The sequence below is a fragment of the Dermacentor albipictus genome, chromosome 3 (assembly GCF_038994185.2).
Source record: "Dermacentor albipictus isolate Rhodes 1998 colony chromosome 3, USDA_Dalb.pri_finalv2, whole genome shotgun sequence".
Classification (NCBI taxonomy): domain Eukaryota; kingdom Metazoa; phylum Arthropoda; class Arachnida; order Ixodida; family Ixodidae; genus Dermacentor; species Dermacentor albipictus.
In genome coordinates this window covers 115571140-115589752 of record NC_091823.1, presented here as the reverse complement: position 1 = coordinate 115589752, position 18613 = coordinate 115571140, and the positions used below count along the sequence as shown (strand labels likewise).

At 45.0% G+C, this 18613-nt stretch overlaps 1 protein-coding gene across 4 annotated transcripts in view; it reads left to right on the top strand.

The window, feature by feature from the left end:
• The window catches only part of LOC135916881 (adenylate cyclase type 8-like), a 729759-nt gene extending 711594 nt beyond the window's left edge, over positions 1 to 18165 (top strand). For 3 of the 4 annotated variants that reach the window (XM_070535961.1, XM_070535965.1, XM_070535964.1), the window contains exons 18-24: positions 3432 to 3590; positions 5537 to 5677; positions 6540 to 6632; positions 7318 to 7429; positions 10306 to 10625; positions 13178 to 13687; positions 17875 to 18165. In XM_070535961.1, the coding sequence (XP_070392062.1) occupies positions 3432 to 3590; positions 5537 to 5677; positions 6540 to 6632; positions 7318 to 7429; positions 10306 to 10625; positions 13178 to 13420 (1068 nt within the window). In that variant the 3' untranslated portion in view covers positions 13421 to 13687; positions 17875 to 18165. Of the gene's footprint in view, positions 1 to 3431; positions 3591 to 5536; positions 5678 to 6539; positions 6633 to 7317; positions 7430 to 10305; positions 10626 to 13177; positions 13688 to 14078; positions 14201 to 17874 lie in introns of those variants that run through there. The other variant, XM_070535962.1, reaches the window with a different exon arrangement.
• Positions 18166 to 18613: the final 448 nt, after the last annotated feature.

Genomic DNA, 18613 nt, shown 5'->3' with positions numbered 1-18613 from the left:
GAAGAATGCCGAAAAATCTGATATATCCAGCTTCCGTGCCGAGTCTATCGCCTTTCTACGTATTTATTTTTTCAAATGTTGAATTGGCGCTGGTTGTAAGCTCAAGATACTGTGGTTGAACGCGACCCTAATAATACACCAAATCAACAGCATCTAAGAAACGACGAAATAACATAAAGCGAGTCTTTAAAAAAAGTTGTAATTTCGTCTTGATTTAGCGATCCAACTCAGCCTAGCCAAGTAAGAACTTATTAATGTATTTATTGCGCAATGATGGGGGGGGGGGACATTTCTATGGGCGCTTTGATCTTAATCCAGTGTCAGAGAATGTTGTAACCCTTAAAAAAATAAAAAAGAAGGTGGGGCGGTAGATATTGCACGAAAGCTGCAATAACGCAACGAAAGAACGGAACTTTTCGGCGTTTCCTTTCGGCTCCCAACTCATTTGCCGCGACAGCGACATTTTCCCACATGCCATCTTGCTTCCGTGCTTGCGTGCTCGTTCGTCAAGTAACTGCGCTCGGTGAAATGGCCAAGAAATCGATCGGCTATGTTGTGACTGCTAATTTAGTATGCATAGTATAAAGTAGGAACCTATTCGTGTACACTGATGTGTGTGTGTGCCAATTCGTGCCTCGACCTTGATGAGTTGTCACAGAATGCAGTACCCCGAATGAAAGGACAAAAGTTACTCGGAGCGGGGAAGCGCATCGCGAAAATATCAGTAGCACAAGCACAGTTGAGCATTGTTTCTAGCCCCCCACGGAGCGAAACCATATGCATGAAACATGCACGATTACTAAATGACTCCAACCACGCGCACCCGTTGCAGTCTCGTTCTATCAATGCGGTAGAAGTGGGCAACTCTGCATCGCGCTTCCGCTTTTGCGCTCGACGTCGGCCGAGACGAACGACGCCGGCGCTGTCATCCTGTCGTCCCGTGGCCTCAACACGACGCGCTGGTCTGCCGGCGCGACGAGATTCGCAGCCATTAGTGTAATGAACCTCGAGAAACCGTCACGGGTGAAGCAGGGCGAGGTGAAACTGTCGTTGGCGATGCGTCCGCGATGTGTGTAATAACTCCGAATGGCGCCTTTTTCGTAGCTCAAAGAGACAGCGAATCCAATATACCGAACGGCGTATGGAAAGCCTTCTGCTGCCTATCATCATTTTCTATATTTATTTATTTTTTCCAAGCGTAGAGAAGAGGCAAGGAAAAAGGGTGGGAGAGAGAGAGAGAGGAAGAAAGAAAGAAATAAATTTCAGTGGATTAGCTTGCAGATGCAAAGCTAGCCGGCTAACGAGGCGTGGTATAGCGGTAAGCGTAAGCTGCCAGCGATTAGTTAACGTACCCTACTTTTGAGTTAATAGTGCACTACGGTAAACGAGTTGCCGTCTTTGTTTACACAAACGCTTTCTTCGAAATGTTATGGACTAATTTTCTAAACAATTATGTATATATCCTTTAGCGTTAATAGTACACAATGTATGTCAGAAGTACGTGGCGCTTTCTTCAACATGGCTGTTCAGCTGTGTTCTCGTTGGAAGGGTGCAAGAAATGTCTTGCTGGCTATCGTAAACTGAACACTATGCGAGCGAACCTCTCTGCTAGTTATCGTAACAACCCGTATGCCACACTTTTTCCAGAGAGTTTAACGTCCTCAAATTTTTATCAGGGTTATCTGTGAAAAGGTAGCTGATCTGTGGAAGACAACGGCGTTTTATTTTATTTATTTTGCACGCATAAATATCAGTCACAGAGAAGAAGAAGAGAGCTATAGCTCGCAACTGTCCCCAGGAGAGGCACAACGCTTGATGGCTATAGAAGTGAAAAGGTACATAGAAAAAGAATAGTGAAACAATAACAGAAATGAGAGAGCCTAGGATATGGAAGAATAAATAACAATGTTCTTCGACAGCTCATATCGCCGGTTCTGTGTTGTGACACGCGACCAGCTATTCCCATGACAGCGACATAGTACAACAAAGAGAAATGTGGTATCTAGTTATCGATCTTCGTCAAGCAAGGGTGGCTGAGGAGAAACTGTCTTGCTGCAGTGACAATAGAACAAATTCCGCCCATCGAGTCTGGAAACGGTATCAAGTTATCGATAACCTTCCGAATGTTACTAGAATGTTACTTACTGAAGCGAAGCAGTGGGCCTCCTCTGCGGCGCTAGGATATGCTACGAAAGACAAGATGTGTCCGGTCGAAGCGCGGTCAGTGGACCTGTAACCAAGTTAGCGCCCTAGTCGGTCTTTCACAATTGAATGATTCCTTCGTTAACTACACTAATGGAATGCGTGGTAAGTACAACGCAGACGAAGTGGAAGCGATACGGAAGTGATGCGGAAGTGATGCGGAAGTGATGCGGAAGTAGCATTCGAGAAACGGTCCCTCGAAGCCAACAGAAGCAGAACGCAATTCTGGAAATGCGCTTGGACGTTGCTACATAGCAACCCCAGAGTCACTGAATATTCAGCGAAGCAGAAAGGGGGCAAGAAAAGCGAGTCAGCAGAATTACTGAGCCTTCCCCAATTTGCATATGTATCGACTAGTGCAGTGTCGAGGCAACATTTCCGACTGTGAGCAACGACAGTTTTTTTCTTCTTCTAGGCAAAAAATATGACAATTTAGCGGACGAGAAAAGAGTCTGCTTGCATTGAGATATTTTTTTTTATTCTCTCACAGTGGCGCATGTCACATTCAGGATTATGTATCTGCTTTGAAATAGGCGCGCAACAACCACGGTAGTAAGACGAGCAAGAAAAGGGCGTCACTCGAAACTAATTTTACTCGCAGAAAAGCAGCGTAATATATTGCCGTTCCGCCAACCACATCGCTTCAAGAACAGCAGAGATAGAGAACACCAACCTTCGATAAAAAACAATCCTTAAGCATATTGGCCTGTGCATTGTGATTCCTGCATGTGTGAGCCGAGGTTTTATGGTGTTTGCATTCTCGGTAAGTGTACAGATGCCCTGGCGAGTGAGATAATGGAATAATACTGCATTCAAAGGAAAAGAGACATGTATATCAGTGAAACGTCTGTGGTTCTGCGTGGCGGAGAATGCGAATTTTGCAAACTTTACTACACTAGAAAATTTATGGAAATCCCCTTATCTGGTGCAATTTGACGAGCGCTAGGCGCAATGCGGTTGGCGCATGTTCGGAAGGGCTATATGTTACCCTGCTTTCTTGTGAATAAAGTTAGTTACCCAGTTATCGTGTGCCAACTAGCCGAGCAGCAAGTTTTACAGTTACGTATGTATGTATGTATGTATGTATGTATGTATGTATGTATGTATGTATGTATGTATGTATGTATGTATGTATGTATGTATGTATGTATGTATGTATGTATGTATGTATGTATGTATGTATGTATGTATGTATGTATGTATGTATGTATGTATGTCAATCTTCGCAGACTGAAGTCACCTCAAGGCTGGACTTCCTGTGGAAGCGCCAAGCACAGGCTAACCTGCAGAGCATGCGCGAGATATGCACCTACAACACGCAACTGCTACGCAACGTTCTTCCCGACCACGTGGCAACCTATTTTCTTACTCACGACAGAAAGAATGAGGTTAGTATTCACCGCGAGATTGAACTACAGCTGGCAGCACCGTCGCCAAGTTATTGTGGATAGGTGGTCGAAGGCGCACGTTGAAGTGCACAAGGCGGTGTTCCGCTGTAGACGACATGGCCCGACTTTCTGTTAGTGTAACGAGCTGACTGCAGATAAGCGATGCTATGTTGCGCTCCAGTGCCTCATTTTTTGCATGACGTGCGCACAACGTTATCACTGACTTGAAAGATGCGCAAACTGTCATTCAACGCATGAATGGCACTCAGCCACGCAGTCTCTGTTTCGGCACTTTCTTGCGGCTTATTTTTGTTTCACTTGCGTTCCGCCTACTCTGAAGATATTGTTGCGCAAGTTAATAATTGCCTTGAGAAGAGTATAGGCTTGGGCTGGTTGGTAATATATAGTTACCCTATAAGCATAGCGCGGGAAGGACGATCGACAAGGACTTGTGCCCAATGCAAACAGCGCAGCTCTGATAACCAGTGACGCTATAGCCTTTCTCCAAGCCACTGGGCTGGACGCACGGCTTTAGAGATGCCACACCGCTGTGAACTTGTATGTACGCACCTCTTCCTTATTTCATCATCATCACTCATTCATCAGCCCTTTCCTCCCCTCTCCTTTTCCCCAGTGTAGAGTAGCAGGCCGGAGCAAGTTATAGCTCAGGCCGTCCTCTCTGCCGTTCTGTAAATAAATCTCTACTCTTTCTCTTCTTTTTGGGGTATGAGCCATTGCTTAAGGGAGTATGAGCCATTGAGAAGGTCACTTAGTTGTTGTTTTTTAACACTCAAGTCGTTGTTTGCGTTGTTCCAATGAATGTATGAACTGCACGCTTCACTTTGCTGAGTGCTTGTAGCCTCTGCATTACGAGAGGATGAGCCATTGCATTTTCTGATTGCTTAGAGGGGTATGAGCAATTGTTGATGATGATAGTTTTTGTACGATTGGACCGGACGACGCGTTTTTTTTTTTTTCAAAGCCTTTGGGGGTATAAGCCACTTCAGGCTTTTGCCTTAGAAAAAGGAGCCCCTCTTTCGGAAAGCTCGAATGGCTTACGATGTGAACTTTTGTATCATAGCTGGTTGATTGCTTAATACTCCAAGCAGTGTGGGAGGGTACGGCCATTCAAGCGCTATCCTAAATTATGTTGTCATTTATGTTCTAATCAACAAGCGGAGAACGCTGCCATTGACTTCAAAAAATAAAGTAAAAGAGGAACCGTTCAATTCATCGAATTACCGCCCCTCAGCACTCGTACTAATTTGATACCTGTTTCGCAGTTTTCTATACTATTGCAATATATGTTCAGTAAACTGACACGGCTCGTGGTATCTTAGGTTATGACCACTGAATAATATTTAGTGGCAATTCAAGCTTCATAACTTCACATTAGCATCTGAGATTTCTGCGACACTTCTGTTAATATCCTTGGAGCAGAAATTTGTCTTAGAACGTTCGTTGCTGATTCGGTATACTTGGTATGTGTCCTGCGCGTTGATGATTAGTTATTCCCTGCAGCTGATATAGGTGAATATCGCGTACATGGACGCACGTCTTCACGATCACGCTGCATTTATTTTCATTCTTTTTCCTGGTTCTGTTGATAATGTTAGTGTCTCTGCAAACCTACATTCGCTCACTTTTTACATCAATATTCAGCTAAGTGATTGCGCGGACATCCATTCTTTCTAACGCCTCGTTTTATAATACACCATAGAGCTTTGCTTAATATTTTGCCAGAACAACAAAAAGATGGCACAAGAGCCATCTGGGGCGTGTTTCTTGGTTTGTGTTGCTCGCTTCTTTTTTTCTGTGTGTTTGTGAACAGTAATCTACAACGCTTCACTGCATAGTTAGTATCGCAGAGTGTAGCCTTGGCACATATATTATTAGTAATACTTATTATTATTTCACATGCGCAATACATTTCATTGGTGTTGCAGGAGCTCTATGCACAGTCTTACGTCTGCTGCGGCGTGTTGTTCGCCTCCATACCAAACTTTGCAAATTTTTACTCCGAGGACGTCAACAATGGCGTGGAATGCATCAGGCTACTGAATGAAATAATATTTGACTTTGACCAGGTGAGAAGCCGTCAACAAAGGTTGCCCCTTTTCGGGGAAATGAATAAAACTTCTTGCAGCGCAACGAGAAAATGGGTGCCCTTCACTTTCTAAATCCCAGTGCCTATCACTCAATGACATCAGTAACTGTCGCTCTGAATTCAGAACATTTAGGTGGTGTTGTAAAAAGGGCAAATTTAACCCCACCATAATTTTCATATCCCTCTCCTAACCCTTGTCACTTTCGCCCCCTCCCCGAATTTGGTGGTTTTGACAGCAGCGTTAGAAGTAGGAGCAGATAAATAGCGACGCTAAGCGCTAAAACTGGGGTTAGCTTTCTTTATTACGTAATGTTAAACAAAAGTTTCAAATTATAAGGTCTTTACGTAGAAAGAAAAAAATGAGGTGTCATGTAGGACCATGAAGTCAAGGACGCTTTACTAATTATTCTAAAAAAAAAAACGTGAGTCGACACCAACTATCTAAATGGAGCAAAAGCGGCGACACTTTGAAATTGAATAGGCGCAGCCAAACCGTAACGGTTGAGCACACTCCTGCGAAATCAACGAATAGTATAGCAGAAGTGATCGGTTGGCGCGCACCTCGCCCAACCGAAATAACTACCACATGATTTTTGAACCACTGCAGAATATTCGAAATTGTACACCTATCAGCAAATGGCGAGCACTTCCGTTTTTCTAAGTGGCCTCTGTCTAAACCAAAAGGCACGCTCCTGGGAGGTGCAGTTATTGTTCCGCGATCGTAATAATATTTTATACTTACTGCGTTAACTTTTAGTTGTTTTCTATCATCAGACCTCTTTCTTTCATTTTTGGATAAGTTCGAAATTTACCTCTTTGTTACAATTTCTCTCTTGCATTAGCTGCTCGATGACGAAAGGTTTCAATGCCTGGAGAAAATCAAGACAATCAGCAGCACCTATATGGCGGCTTCTGGCCTAAACCCTAAAGACCAGGTGAGCGCGTTTCAAGTGGCTTTCTTTTTGTGCAAATACTCACTTCTCTCTACGTGTTACAGCTTTGACAAACTTTCGTGCGAGCTCTTCACGAATGACTTACAGTTGCTCCATGCCCGCTTCCTGGCTGCTATGCTCCTGTACAAAGCGTACAACTGGGCGTTTCTTTTTCCCAGACCGAATCCCGTTTTGCTTTGCACAACCATTTACATTTCAAACTGTTGTACAATGAACAAAGAACGCTTTCCAGGCCAAACTAAGAAGTTTTTTGTGGTAATCACACAGGTGGCTATTTACGTTTACATTAGATCTTTCAAAAAGAATTGCATGTGACAAGCATGTGTGTAAAATGTTCTTGCTTTTGTAGGTATCTCCTGACCGTCTAGCAGGTAACAGTGTGTCTTTTGATGACTTCAAAGTATAATTACTAAATTCAAAAATGCAGGTAATTAAGCAGACACCAATCAAGTGAGCGTTTTAAATTAAACTTTTTCTGGTAGCAGCGGAGTGTTCAGTGCAGAACTGCCTCATAGCTCAAATATGCACTGCAGTCTTATGTAGAGCTGAACTTATACTATATGACATATGTTTGGCCCTTTCTTTTATTCTACTGAAATTTGCCACCATTGGTCGCTGCTTATGTTCTGTCCATTCAAGTAAATCACACGTGATCTTTCCATTACAGAACCTTGCATCATGGGTCCACCTAACAGCTCTGGTGGACTTCGCCATTTCTATGAAAGAAGCCCTTGAAGATGTCAATAAGCATTCCTTCAACAACTTCAAGCTGCGTGTAGGTAAGAGAGCTTTTAACGAAAAGTGCAGCGCCAACCGAAGTGCACGCTGTATCTTCGTTTCATCTCGCGTGATGTGCACTAAAGAGCTTGTTACTTTAGCTACGGGCAAAATCCGGCAAATTTTAAACAGGTGTCTATATTTGGAGTCTTTTCTTGAAAAAAATTCACTGAGGAATTATTTGTGTCATGACATCCGGATACAGAGTACTGGAAGGCTTACAGTCTACACAACCGTCTACACAGTCTACACAACCGAGAGGCGCATGGACGCCGTACGGATTTATAATCTTTGTAAGCATTTTACACCATGAAAAATCAACGTCAAATATCAAACAACAAAAATAAAGTAGCGCGCGTCGTCTGTTCACCGATACGTCTGTTCACCTATACGGAAAGAAAGCACTGCATGAGCGGAGGTCTGTTTGCGGCGGCTACTGTGAATCGCACCCACGCGTCACCGACGTGCTGCCTCTCGCGATATCCCGATTAACGAGGCAGTCGCGCCACACTTCGCTCCGTATGCAACGTGCCCCACGTGACAAGATTGTCCGCGGCAGCTAATATATCGCGAAATAAAAGCGCGTATTGAGCTGCGCTCAAATTTCGCATTAGGGAGTATTGTAATCGTCGGTGAATTTTTTGCTCGTTTGACACTCACATGGTTTGGTAAAAAAAAAATATCGCCTAACTGTAAATTTCAGAGCTTCTTCGCTAGAGAAGCATCCGGATCATTCTTGTTTCTTTCTTTTTTTCGGGTTCTGTTGGTTGTGCTCTATACCGCTGGACAGTGAACGGCCAGAAAACAAGAGCATGCTGATGACGGCTTTTCAGTAATAAATTAGAGATTACGAGTAGTGCTCCACCGCCACTGGTGTATAATTTATTGCGAAAGGCATAGAATTGGGCCCGTATTCACGAAATAGTCCTCACGCTAGAACTGTTCGTAAAATCAGGCGCCAAACAGTTGTGACGTTGCACATATTAAGAAAGGTGGTCGATCAACTGCAAACAGCTCTAAACGAGTGAAAATGATTGCTTATTCGACCACAAAAAAGGCAAGGTTATGGCGTAAAGCGACAGCAGGGTAGGCCACATTTTGTAAGGAGCATTTTTATTTTACATTATCTCTTCCGTTTGTCATTGGTTCCGCTATCAGCCTGCTCTGCGACTTCGTGGAACCGATAACCACAAAGCAATGTAGTCGAAGGAATTTAATCCTTACAAAACGAGTCCAGGGAAGCACAATATCTATGTTGAAAAACGAACTGTTGGTGGATGACATCTCATGGTGAAGGAGATTAAACTGATGTTACGCTGACGAACGCGGGGCGACTCCCATGAGCTGCGCATACGCCTCGAAATGTTTACGCGTTCCTTGGTGCCTGTGGCTCCTAAAATTTCTGCAAATGTTCAAATTGTGAACAACCACATGAAGAACAATGCGAGTGACAAGGATGGATGAAAATCCCTATAGCTGAGGAGGCAGACATGGTTTCTGAGGCTGTCGTCTGTCTGACGCGAACCTGTTAGGCCTCCGTACTTACGTCATTAGGACCGCAGTCGTACAGGTGGCTTGCGACATCCCACTTTCCTTCGTCCGCAACGTTGAAGAAAAATAACAGGCCGATACGGGAATTAACGTTTCAGGCAAAATGTTTGTTTTTTTCAACAGCTGAGATAGCAAAAGGGACCGTCTTGCAATCCACATTGCTTCATTTGGTTACATTATTACGACGAAGGCGCCAAATAAAACAACAGACGAAGGAAGGAGACACGAAACAACCACGTAGGCTCACTAACAACTGCTCAGTGACTTCATTTGGTTGTCCTGCTCAGTTGGAGTGCTCGAGAATTTAGGTGGCATGGAGGCCAAACATCGCGCAAGATTGCGCGATTTGTGGTGCGAGTCATAAGAGGCGCTGCACTTACGACAGGGCACCATCACGGCATATCCTTCACAAAGAGATGTAGTATAGTTTCGTCATTCACTAACGTGAGTTCTGTCCTCCTATATAATATCGCTCTACCTGTCGCATTCCTTCGTATTTCGCACATGATTGTTGTTGTTGTTTTTGTTTTTGCTTTCTTTCACCGTTTGAGCATCTCTTCCGACCGTCTAATCGTCTTTTCAAATAAATGTATGTTCTTAATTTGTCAATGCCCCCGTTCCTCAAGTTGTCGCGCAGTCCCATGGCAACTGCGCGCTATTTTCCTCCTACCAGTACCAAGCGGCCAACGGAAGGGCTATGTGATTAACTTTGCCCTCCCCCCCCCCTTCCCCGAACGCTGTTCAATTCGCGTCCGCGTCGAGCTTTCGCACCGCGTGCTTTATTAGACTAGAACTGCTTTACGGATGCGAAGTAATTATTGCCTGCCGGCGTGAACCCGATGTCGGCAAAGGTCAAAGGTCTTGGTGGTCCATTCCCGTTACTGAAGGAACTCTGTCACTGTATAAATGTCACAAGCGTCGGACTGCAATATAAGAAGGACACTCAAAGCTCGTAAAAGAAACAAGGGCAGCTTGTAGTCAAACGCTTCCCTGAAATGAAAATCTGAAATGCTGTTCTATCCTTCACTGTTTTTCGCATCATTTATACGTTCATCCATTTCTCGCTGCTCAGCTTCCAAGCCACTTTAACTGCCGCGCACTGCGCTAAGAAGTTCTGAGACTGGGCTCAATTTTGTGGGCGTCAATTTCGCTATAGCGGCAGCAGTCTTCCCTTCGATGGTCTCGTAGTAACGCGATCAGCTTTGAGGTGTTGCGAGGCAGGAGCCGATAGCGTCAGGTGCCGGCGAGTATACACACACCACTCCTATTGCGATCAGCTTCACTCGCTGCGTTCGTAGCCCCAAGCCGTGCTTCTTTGCGTGAACAGGAATAAGCCACGGTCCGCTGGTCGGCGGCGTGATCGGGGCGCGCAAGCCCGTGTACGACATCTGGGGCAACACGGTGAACGAGGCCAGCCGGATGGACTCCACCGGGGCCCTGGACCACATCCAGGTGCCGCGGCCCACGGCTCAGCTGCTCGAGGAGCACGGCTACAGCGTCCAGTGCCGTGGCCTCGTCCAGGTCAAGGGCAAGGGCACCATGGAGACGTACTTCGTGCTGGGCAAGAAGATCGCGCGCGCGCGCTCCATGAACCGGAATCCGAGCACCAGGAGCACGCTGGCTGCCTTCGTCTACGGGCTCGTGCAGGTTGGTCTCTCTCGAGGTTGTAACGCACAGTGTGCGGAAATGAACCAAACTGTCAGTCACTCAGACGAATTTCTTTAAGACTGCTGTATCGAACGGCTGTATCGAAGGAAACTCAGCGGGATACGGTGTCACTTTTTAAACATATGAGCCATGACTATGTCTGGAAGGCAGCTTCAACATGAAACTGCATGCGTGTGCATCTGTGCGCTTGTTTTTTGTCTGTGTGTTTGCACGCCTGCGTGCATGTACAAATTTTGAGATGGGGATTACAGAAAGCAATATCGTAATGGCCTGTGCGTCCTGCAATAAGCGACGCGAGTTCGTTGCTTACAGCGTGAACACCGAATGTAGGCCATCACTCCACTAATCGGTCGTAATGCGTTGGGAGTCCATACTTTCGCCGTATGTTGCAGATTCTGAGGTATGAATTGTAATCAACCATGCTGCTACACAGGTCGTGACAGCCACATCTTTTTTTTTTTTGGGGGGGGGGGGCGCTAAAGCTTAATATTCGAACTGATCTGACTCGACTTTAAGCCGTGACCACGTGCGACGTATTTGTGGCGTAACATCCGCGCACCGCTAACGTGTCTCACTTTCGCGTAGCGCAGTATGCAGTTAATACCTCCAGTCTTAAAAAAGGATTACTAGCGCTCCACGCTTTTGTCACTACAGCGAATTTAAGTGGCCTGTTTGGAGCGCACCGGGAGTAAGTTATCAAGCAAAATTTTGGAGAGGTCAGCTCAAATTACAAGCCATAAGCATATATTACGCGTTCTAATGGCAGTAGTCAGGACATCTCTGCTAAATTTAGAAGTGTGACGGACTAGACCAACTAGTAATCAGCTTTAGTTATAGAGGTGCGAAGCGCGTTAACCAGTGGACAGGACGATTACAGACAAACATGAGCGCTAACTTCCAACTGAGGTTTATTGTGATGTGCGCAGTATTTATACTGGTTAACAATAAAAAGAAACATGGTATGACCAAGAAGAGACGATCAATTCTAGCGCTTATTACAGTTTACCACAGCTGAAAGTTAGTCCTACAGTTTGCCTCTCGTCGTCGCTGTTCACTGCTACGCGCTATACTTATCTGCCCAAAATCGGTGGATCGGACTTCGACTCAGCGTGACCTATTTCCTTTCTTACCACCTGCTCCTTACTCGAATCGCCCAGCAGAAAACTGCTCGACCTTCTTCGAAGCCCAAATCACAGACCACATGAACGACAAGGGCAGGCCTGCGCGTTGAAAAATTCGCTAAAATTTTTTTTCGTTCACGCGCTGCAAGCAGCCAACAAAGGGCGGTCTGCTTCACGTTGTCGGTACGTTGGACGAAGCTCGCGTAGCCTCGTAGGGCCAGCTGGCATTGATCGATGGCACTTAGCATGCCAATATGAAATATTCTTGATAAAAAAGGATTTTTCGATGCTTTTTCGAATGGTTCGACGGCCGAAAATAATAATATGCATGGAGAAGAAAGGAAAGTTTGCCGCGCCCGGAATCGGACCTTCGATTTCTTATGTCCAAACGGAGGCTATACCGCTTCGTACGGCAAGACGAACTTTTCTTGAAAGGAAAGGAGATTAACAAAATTTTCCAGAAAGAGTTTCTCTGTAGGTGAATGTGTTATGTATATGTACGGTTCCTGCAAGAAGCTGGAATATGTACATTCGTAACGAAAAACCTGCGAAATCATTCAAAAGAAATTATATTTACCCAAGCTGTTACGCAGAATTGAATCTGTGATTCTTCTTTCGCTTGCAAAGCATCCACACCATGGTTGCGCCGAACCAATGTAGGTATAAACGTGTTCTAGTGCCGTCGTGCAACATGAGAAATTGTCGTCAGCGTGCTCGGTAACACATTACCTAAACAGCATGCGCTTTGTGCATGTATTTACAAAAGAAAATAAAGACATTAAGCAGAACACTGAACATTCTGAACTCTACGCATCCGAAGAGTCGCTTCGTTTGCCAGCTCCAATTATTCAGGATGCCCCGCGTAGCCTCTGCGACAATTAAGAAATATGCGAGTGCCTCGTAACTGGACAGAACCAAGGTAACGTTGTTTGGCGTCGCTTAAAGCAAGCTAGACTATTATATTTTGCATTTCGCCTAATTACATATTTAGTTATCATTAATTGAATAACTTCTCAAATATTTTAATCAGAGCAATCTTGTCAATCTTGTCAACTCCCAGACCATCTTTCGGCTGTAGAGAATGTCCACTTACCGGGAGCGCTGGGTTTCAAAGTTGATATGTGAGCATTGTCAACGATGGAGACAAGGAAACGATGATCATAGTATAGGTGGAAAGAAATAGCAGGGAAGACATGGGGACCGTACAATCAAAGGCGCAGCTATATTTACGAGGTATAGCAAAGCTAGCATAATGCTAAATTGGTACATGGTAACACGCAAGTGCTCACACCGGCTGTGCCGCCATCCCGATACGAAGGGGATGCCATCATCGTCATCTTCGTCATCTTCTTCGTCATCATTATCATCACGATCACTAATCCCGTTTGGAAAACCATCCCCATTTTGCAGGCCCGCAAGAAGCAGGCCCTCGGTTCCAGCCTGAGCGTGCCCAGCCCCCGGCAGAGGACGTCCCCGAACGCCGGCTCCTTCATGCGCAAGCAGAAGCTGCACCGCATGCTGTCCGAGACGCCCAACTCGGACCGCAAGCGCAACAGGCTACGGGAGAGGAGGATGACCGAGACGGCCGGCAGCAGCCAGTCCTTCCCGGACATGCGCAGTGCGGACAGGGACGAGCCTTTCAACTCGCCGTGACGTGCTTTGGTGCGCGAACGCGAGTGCGCGTCAAGCCACAGTGCGTGTGTTCCGGCATGCGCGGGCGCGCGTGTGCGTGTGTTTCAGAGCGCGCGCGCGCGCGCGCGCACGCAGGAGCATCGAGTTGGCGGCATTTGTTCGGAACAGTGTGGACGGACCTTCTTCGCCGGAGGCCGGCCGTCTCGAGAGGCGATGGGACGAAATGTGGACTTGCCTTGTCTCGCGAGAAGAAAAAAAGCCTGTCCCTGAAGTCGTCCTAACAAAAAGGTAATGTTCGCATGGACCAGCAGAGGATAAAATTGAAACGAAAAAAAAATGAAGCCCGTAGGGAGTTCAACCAGAACGGAAAATATCGTTTGCACAGGCACGCGATATTGTCCTAATCGTTTCATGCATGTTGACGGCCTTGAAGAAGGAAGTAAGCGTTACGCCTTACTTTATTAGTACTTGTTTAGTTACAAAATAAGCCTACTCTTCCATATGTAATTTTTTCTTTGCACAACGTTACAAAAATACTGCACGAGTGTGCTATAATAATTTCAAATTTGTTACCTATATTGAATACATTGTGTGCTAACCTGCTGTGAACGCGAGAACAGTTTGCAGTGACGGTTTCATTATTCTGGTGCATGAAGTAAAACTTCTCGCCCCGCCGCAGATCACTTCTTTACCAACACTTGGCGCTCCTGACGCGGGTGCGTCGTCGATTCCGGAACAGCATGGCAGCGCCTACGGCATTAACGCGCATCGTGTGTTCCTATGATTGCTGTCACAGTAAAACTTTTCTTTTTGCCATTAAAAGAACGAACAGTGCAGAGAAGGTAAGAAATGAAGAAAAAGATTTTGAGCTGTAGAATCTGCGGTATATAGCGTTTTCCATTGGTGCAGGTGCATACCGTGGCAAAACGGGCAAATTCTGAAAACGTGACATTCAAGAATGCATATGTTACCAACCGAGATGCTCTCGTTGACTTCCTCGTCAACGACATTCAAAATGCGTTTAGCGAAGCACGCCGCCAGATGTGCCAGCCGAAATTAAATTTTTCCTGCCTCTCTATTCACCACTATAATGTGGTATAGCAAGCGCATTTCAAAACAGCTTGTGTTCTTGCCGAGCGAGTCGTGGATGTTTTATTTAAGCCATTCCTGCGAGGCCGTTCGTGAACAGTCGGAGCCGTGTCATGGTACGAGTTCCGGTTTACATACGTCAGTCCTGCTGCAGGAATAACGTTGGACAAGCGGAGATAATTCCAGTGTTTCGCTGCTTCGTTTATGCAGCTGCACCCTGTTCCCCGTAATGTGAAATCTCAAAGAAGTTCTAGAAGCATCTTTTTTTACTCAGCTGTTTTGAGTATTGCGACTTCTTGGGACTTCTGTTGAGCACCCCACCTTATGACTATTTATAATGTCTCAAATGATGATCCCAAAAATCCATCTGCAAAAAAAAAAGAATTATGTGATATATTAAAGGGTACTGCTCGGTATTTCCTTCCACTCTTTGTTGTTTATGTGAGAGCTTATAGCGAACTGTGGCAAATGCGAGCAAAAATCGAGAAAGCAACCGAAGATTAAAAATTCAGTAGGCTCTTAACAACATTACAATGACATTACGAACAATGCTTGACTGTACGTCCACAATTTCGCGCAGGATGGCTTGCGGACCGAGTGTTCTTGTTTCTGTGGATCAGTGGCCTAAGCTACAAAGCTGCTCCTTCCAACAGTTCTTTTCCATTGGCTGACAGCCTTCGCTATTAATCTGCCCAGCATTGGGATTGGTTCGAATTGGCTACTACGAACAATTCTAGAGTAAGGGCTTTTTGTCAATAAGGGCCCAGACATTTTACATCTGGCCACATAAAGTGAAGAGTGTCTCTCGGAAATGTCTACAAAAAGGCAGAAAAGTGCTATGGCTGTGAAGAGTGTTGGTCGTTTGCGAGTTCTCGAAGTTCACACGAATAATCTCGCAACAGTCATTGATGCATTTGTAAGTGAGACGGCGAACTGCTGCCCCACGTGTAAATGTGGCGCACTCTATCGGTCTTCTCGGGAACTATCCCGCAAGGCGCTCTGATTCAGTTTTTCCGCAAACCACAGGCCGAACGCAGGCAGGTTTTTCTTCGTAAACGCTGTTTGTTATTGGGCGGCTGTACCTTCGCTCACAATATGTCCAACATCGTCGTGGGTCTGTGCCTGCTCCGACAAACAATTCTGACGCAAGAATGCTTTGTAGTAACAATACCTTGAGTTGTGCGAGTTGGTTCACCTTGACTGTGCTCATCAAAACTCGCTAAAGACGAAGACGAAAGGAACACGTACGACAGGACAAGCGCTGAAAACTTCCAACTAACATTCATTTCTAACGATCACCTATTTTATGCTCTGCGTATCAGGTACATCATGCACGCATCATCATACAAAAGACTGTAAAGCAACTCAGTTCGTACATGAGAATGCATAGTCAGTCCGTTCCCGGGTCTGGATACCTCGTAAGAAAATTCACTTCTTTCTTACGCAACGCGAAAGACGGACAGCTGACACACTTATCACCTGATTAAGTTTCCTTATAAAATACGCTTCAACTATGTCGCATTCTGTTTTTTTTTTCTTTTGGGGGAGTCTTGATTTAAGAAAGTTGTGCTGGCAAGCACAGGTTTGCGTGCGCTCTCTTTGCAGTGTTCGGCCAAGTGGCTACCGTGTCCTTTTCTAACGTCATCATTCATTCATTCATTCATTCATTCATTCATTCATTCATTCATTCATTCATTCATTCATTCATTCATTCATTCATTTCAAATTTTCTTTTAATTTCAGTTTTATTTTTCAGAAAAAAATACACCTTTCTGGTAGGGATACCTGAACAAAAAAAGTGTTTAGACAGCTTGACTTGGCTCGGGCAACCTGGAAACTTGTGACAGTGTTGGACATTCAGGAGACGAAGCAGATTAGTTATCAAACATAGCCATCAATAACACACACAGGTGACGTGCAGACATTCTTGCACATATACTCACATATATGCTAACACATGCGTATATCATATATGCACAAATAAAATGATCACCCTTAAACTGCGCACAGATTCACTTACAGTAAAGATTTATAGCACATCCATTTCCAACAATAAATTAGGTTCGTAGTTTAAATGTGGTTGAAAATATAACCACTTGTACAATTTGGATGGCATCCTGAAAGTTAACAGCAATATAAAGCTATAGGTGTCGAAAATATTTTGTTGGTTCTTTCAAAGTAAAGCCCTCGATGTGCTTGTACTTGTTTAATATACTAGGTAAATTGTGTTCAAGGAATTGTAACTTTTAGTTCGCGCGGAAACGTGGCATAAACCACAAGTACGTGTTTCAGGCGCATATGCTACTTATTGCTGGTTTTAGTGATGAAGTGTGTTTATAAGGAAATCGTGAAAGGAGCTAGCCGAGAAACAGAAAGAGCGCAAAATACGAAAGTTGTATGCGTTATGAGAGGCCATAATCCTATAGGTATGAAATGCAACGACAGTGTCTAATAAGTACGGTATGTTTGCAATGTATCCAACTACCTTTTTTTTCGCAACACGGGTATATTCGGGCTCTTTGTCTTAGTAGTTGTTAGCAATACTAGGCTGCAGTAGTGCTTGTCTATCCCTGTCGTTGAAGCATTGGCCATTTCGTCCAATATAAACACGTCCGCAACTTAAGGGTATCTCACACACAACATTTGATGTGCATCTGGCGTAAGTGGTCCGTTGATTAGTATGGCATTGCTATGCGCTTCTGGTTCTTTTGAAGGTTGCACACTGCCGACAATTTGCAAGGCGCTGCAAAAAAAAAAAAAGCTATATTGGCATTGTGTAGGTTTGCGACCTGTTTCAAATTATGCGAAACCTTGTGAAAGCATGAAAGACTACATGCGCAGGTCTTTTGTCGCAATATTTAATTGGGCACCTCATTCCAAAATTAAAACTAATATGTTAGTTATGTTACATGTCTATACAAAGGCTGGGCGCGTGCGCCATCCAGACATCCCGCACTGAATCCCGCCACCATAAACGATAGATGAAAAGCACGAACAAAACTATTTGAACCTTCACGTGTCTAACGAGGTCTAGTCAGCTTTGCGCCGTCATTGATCTCTCGTGTAAGGTGGTGGGAATGAGGGCGTGATTTTCGGCTGGTTCCTGCGCACAGAATCTGTACATTGCTTTTCTACCTCCTGCTGCAGTTTGGTAAACGCTCAGATGTAGTCAGCAGACGTGTCCTGTGTTCCTTCTTCGCTAATGCGCATTAGCGAAGAAGGAAGACAGGACACGCCTCGTTGTACGTGCCTTTTAACAACAAAAAAAATGTACCAGCACCAACTGGCCGAGCTTGCTACTGTCTTTTCAACAGTAGTCCAAAAGGCTACAACTACAATTGATTTCACTGTGCTTTTTTTTTCTCTCTGCCCTTTTCCTTTACTAGGAGCACGAGCCACGACGAAGTTACTGCTTTTGCGGCGCATCGGACTTTCTGCGCCGACACGCCAAAGGACTTTTTTTCGAAACGAACTCTGCTGACCTGCGCCGATCCTTGGTCCTGTACACCGTCATATGCCATAATCATCACCGACAGCGTGGTGCTAACTGAAGGACGCCTCACGCACCGGTGCCATTTGTCGGGGATCACGTGTTCTGTTTCAAACGCCTAATCGTACCCATTGTTACTATTTTACCAGATGGCTAATAAATATTAATTTCTGTAGACATCAGCAAACGAGGCCCAGCGTGGATGCTAGTATGTGAACGGGTCTCTATTAGCCATCCCACTAAGTAAGCGTTGGTTTCTATCCCTGCGTATACGAAAATTTACAAGCAGGAAAGTGTAAGTACTAATTATAACTGGTGTGTTAGCTCACACGCAAACTCTGCCGGGCTTTATAAACCCTGGGAACATTTCTTTTGCTCCAAGAAATCACTTCGCTGCATTGAAAGCCGCGAATCAAGAGGCCGCAATATCAATCGGTGCTTTCTTTATTCTGGCGGAGTTTCTCACGTAGCGAACTTAAACTGCGCTGTCGATCTCAAATGTCATGCGATGCCATATATGTTACTTCCCGATATGAGTAAAGGGCCCGCAGAGAAAGGGCGTCACACTCCCGGCAACAGCAGCGGAAACACGATGATGGTAAGGAGCTGGGGTATTGTGCAGGAAACCTAGAAAG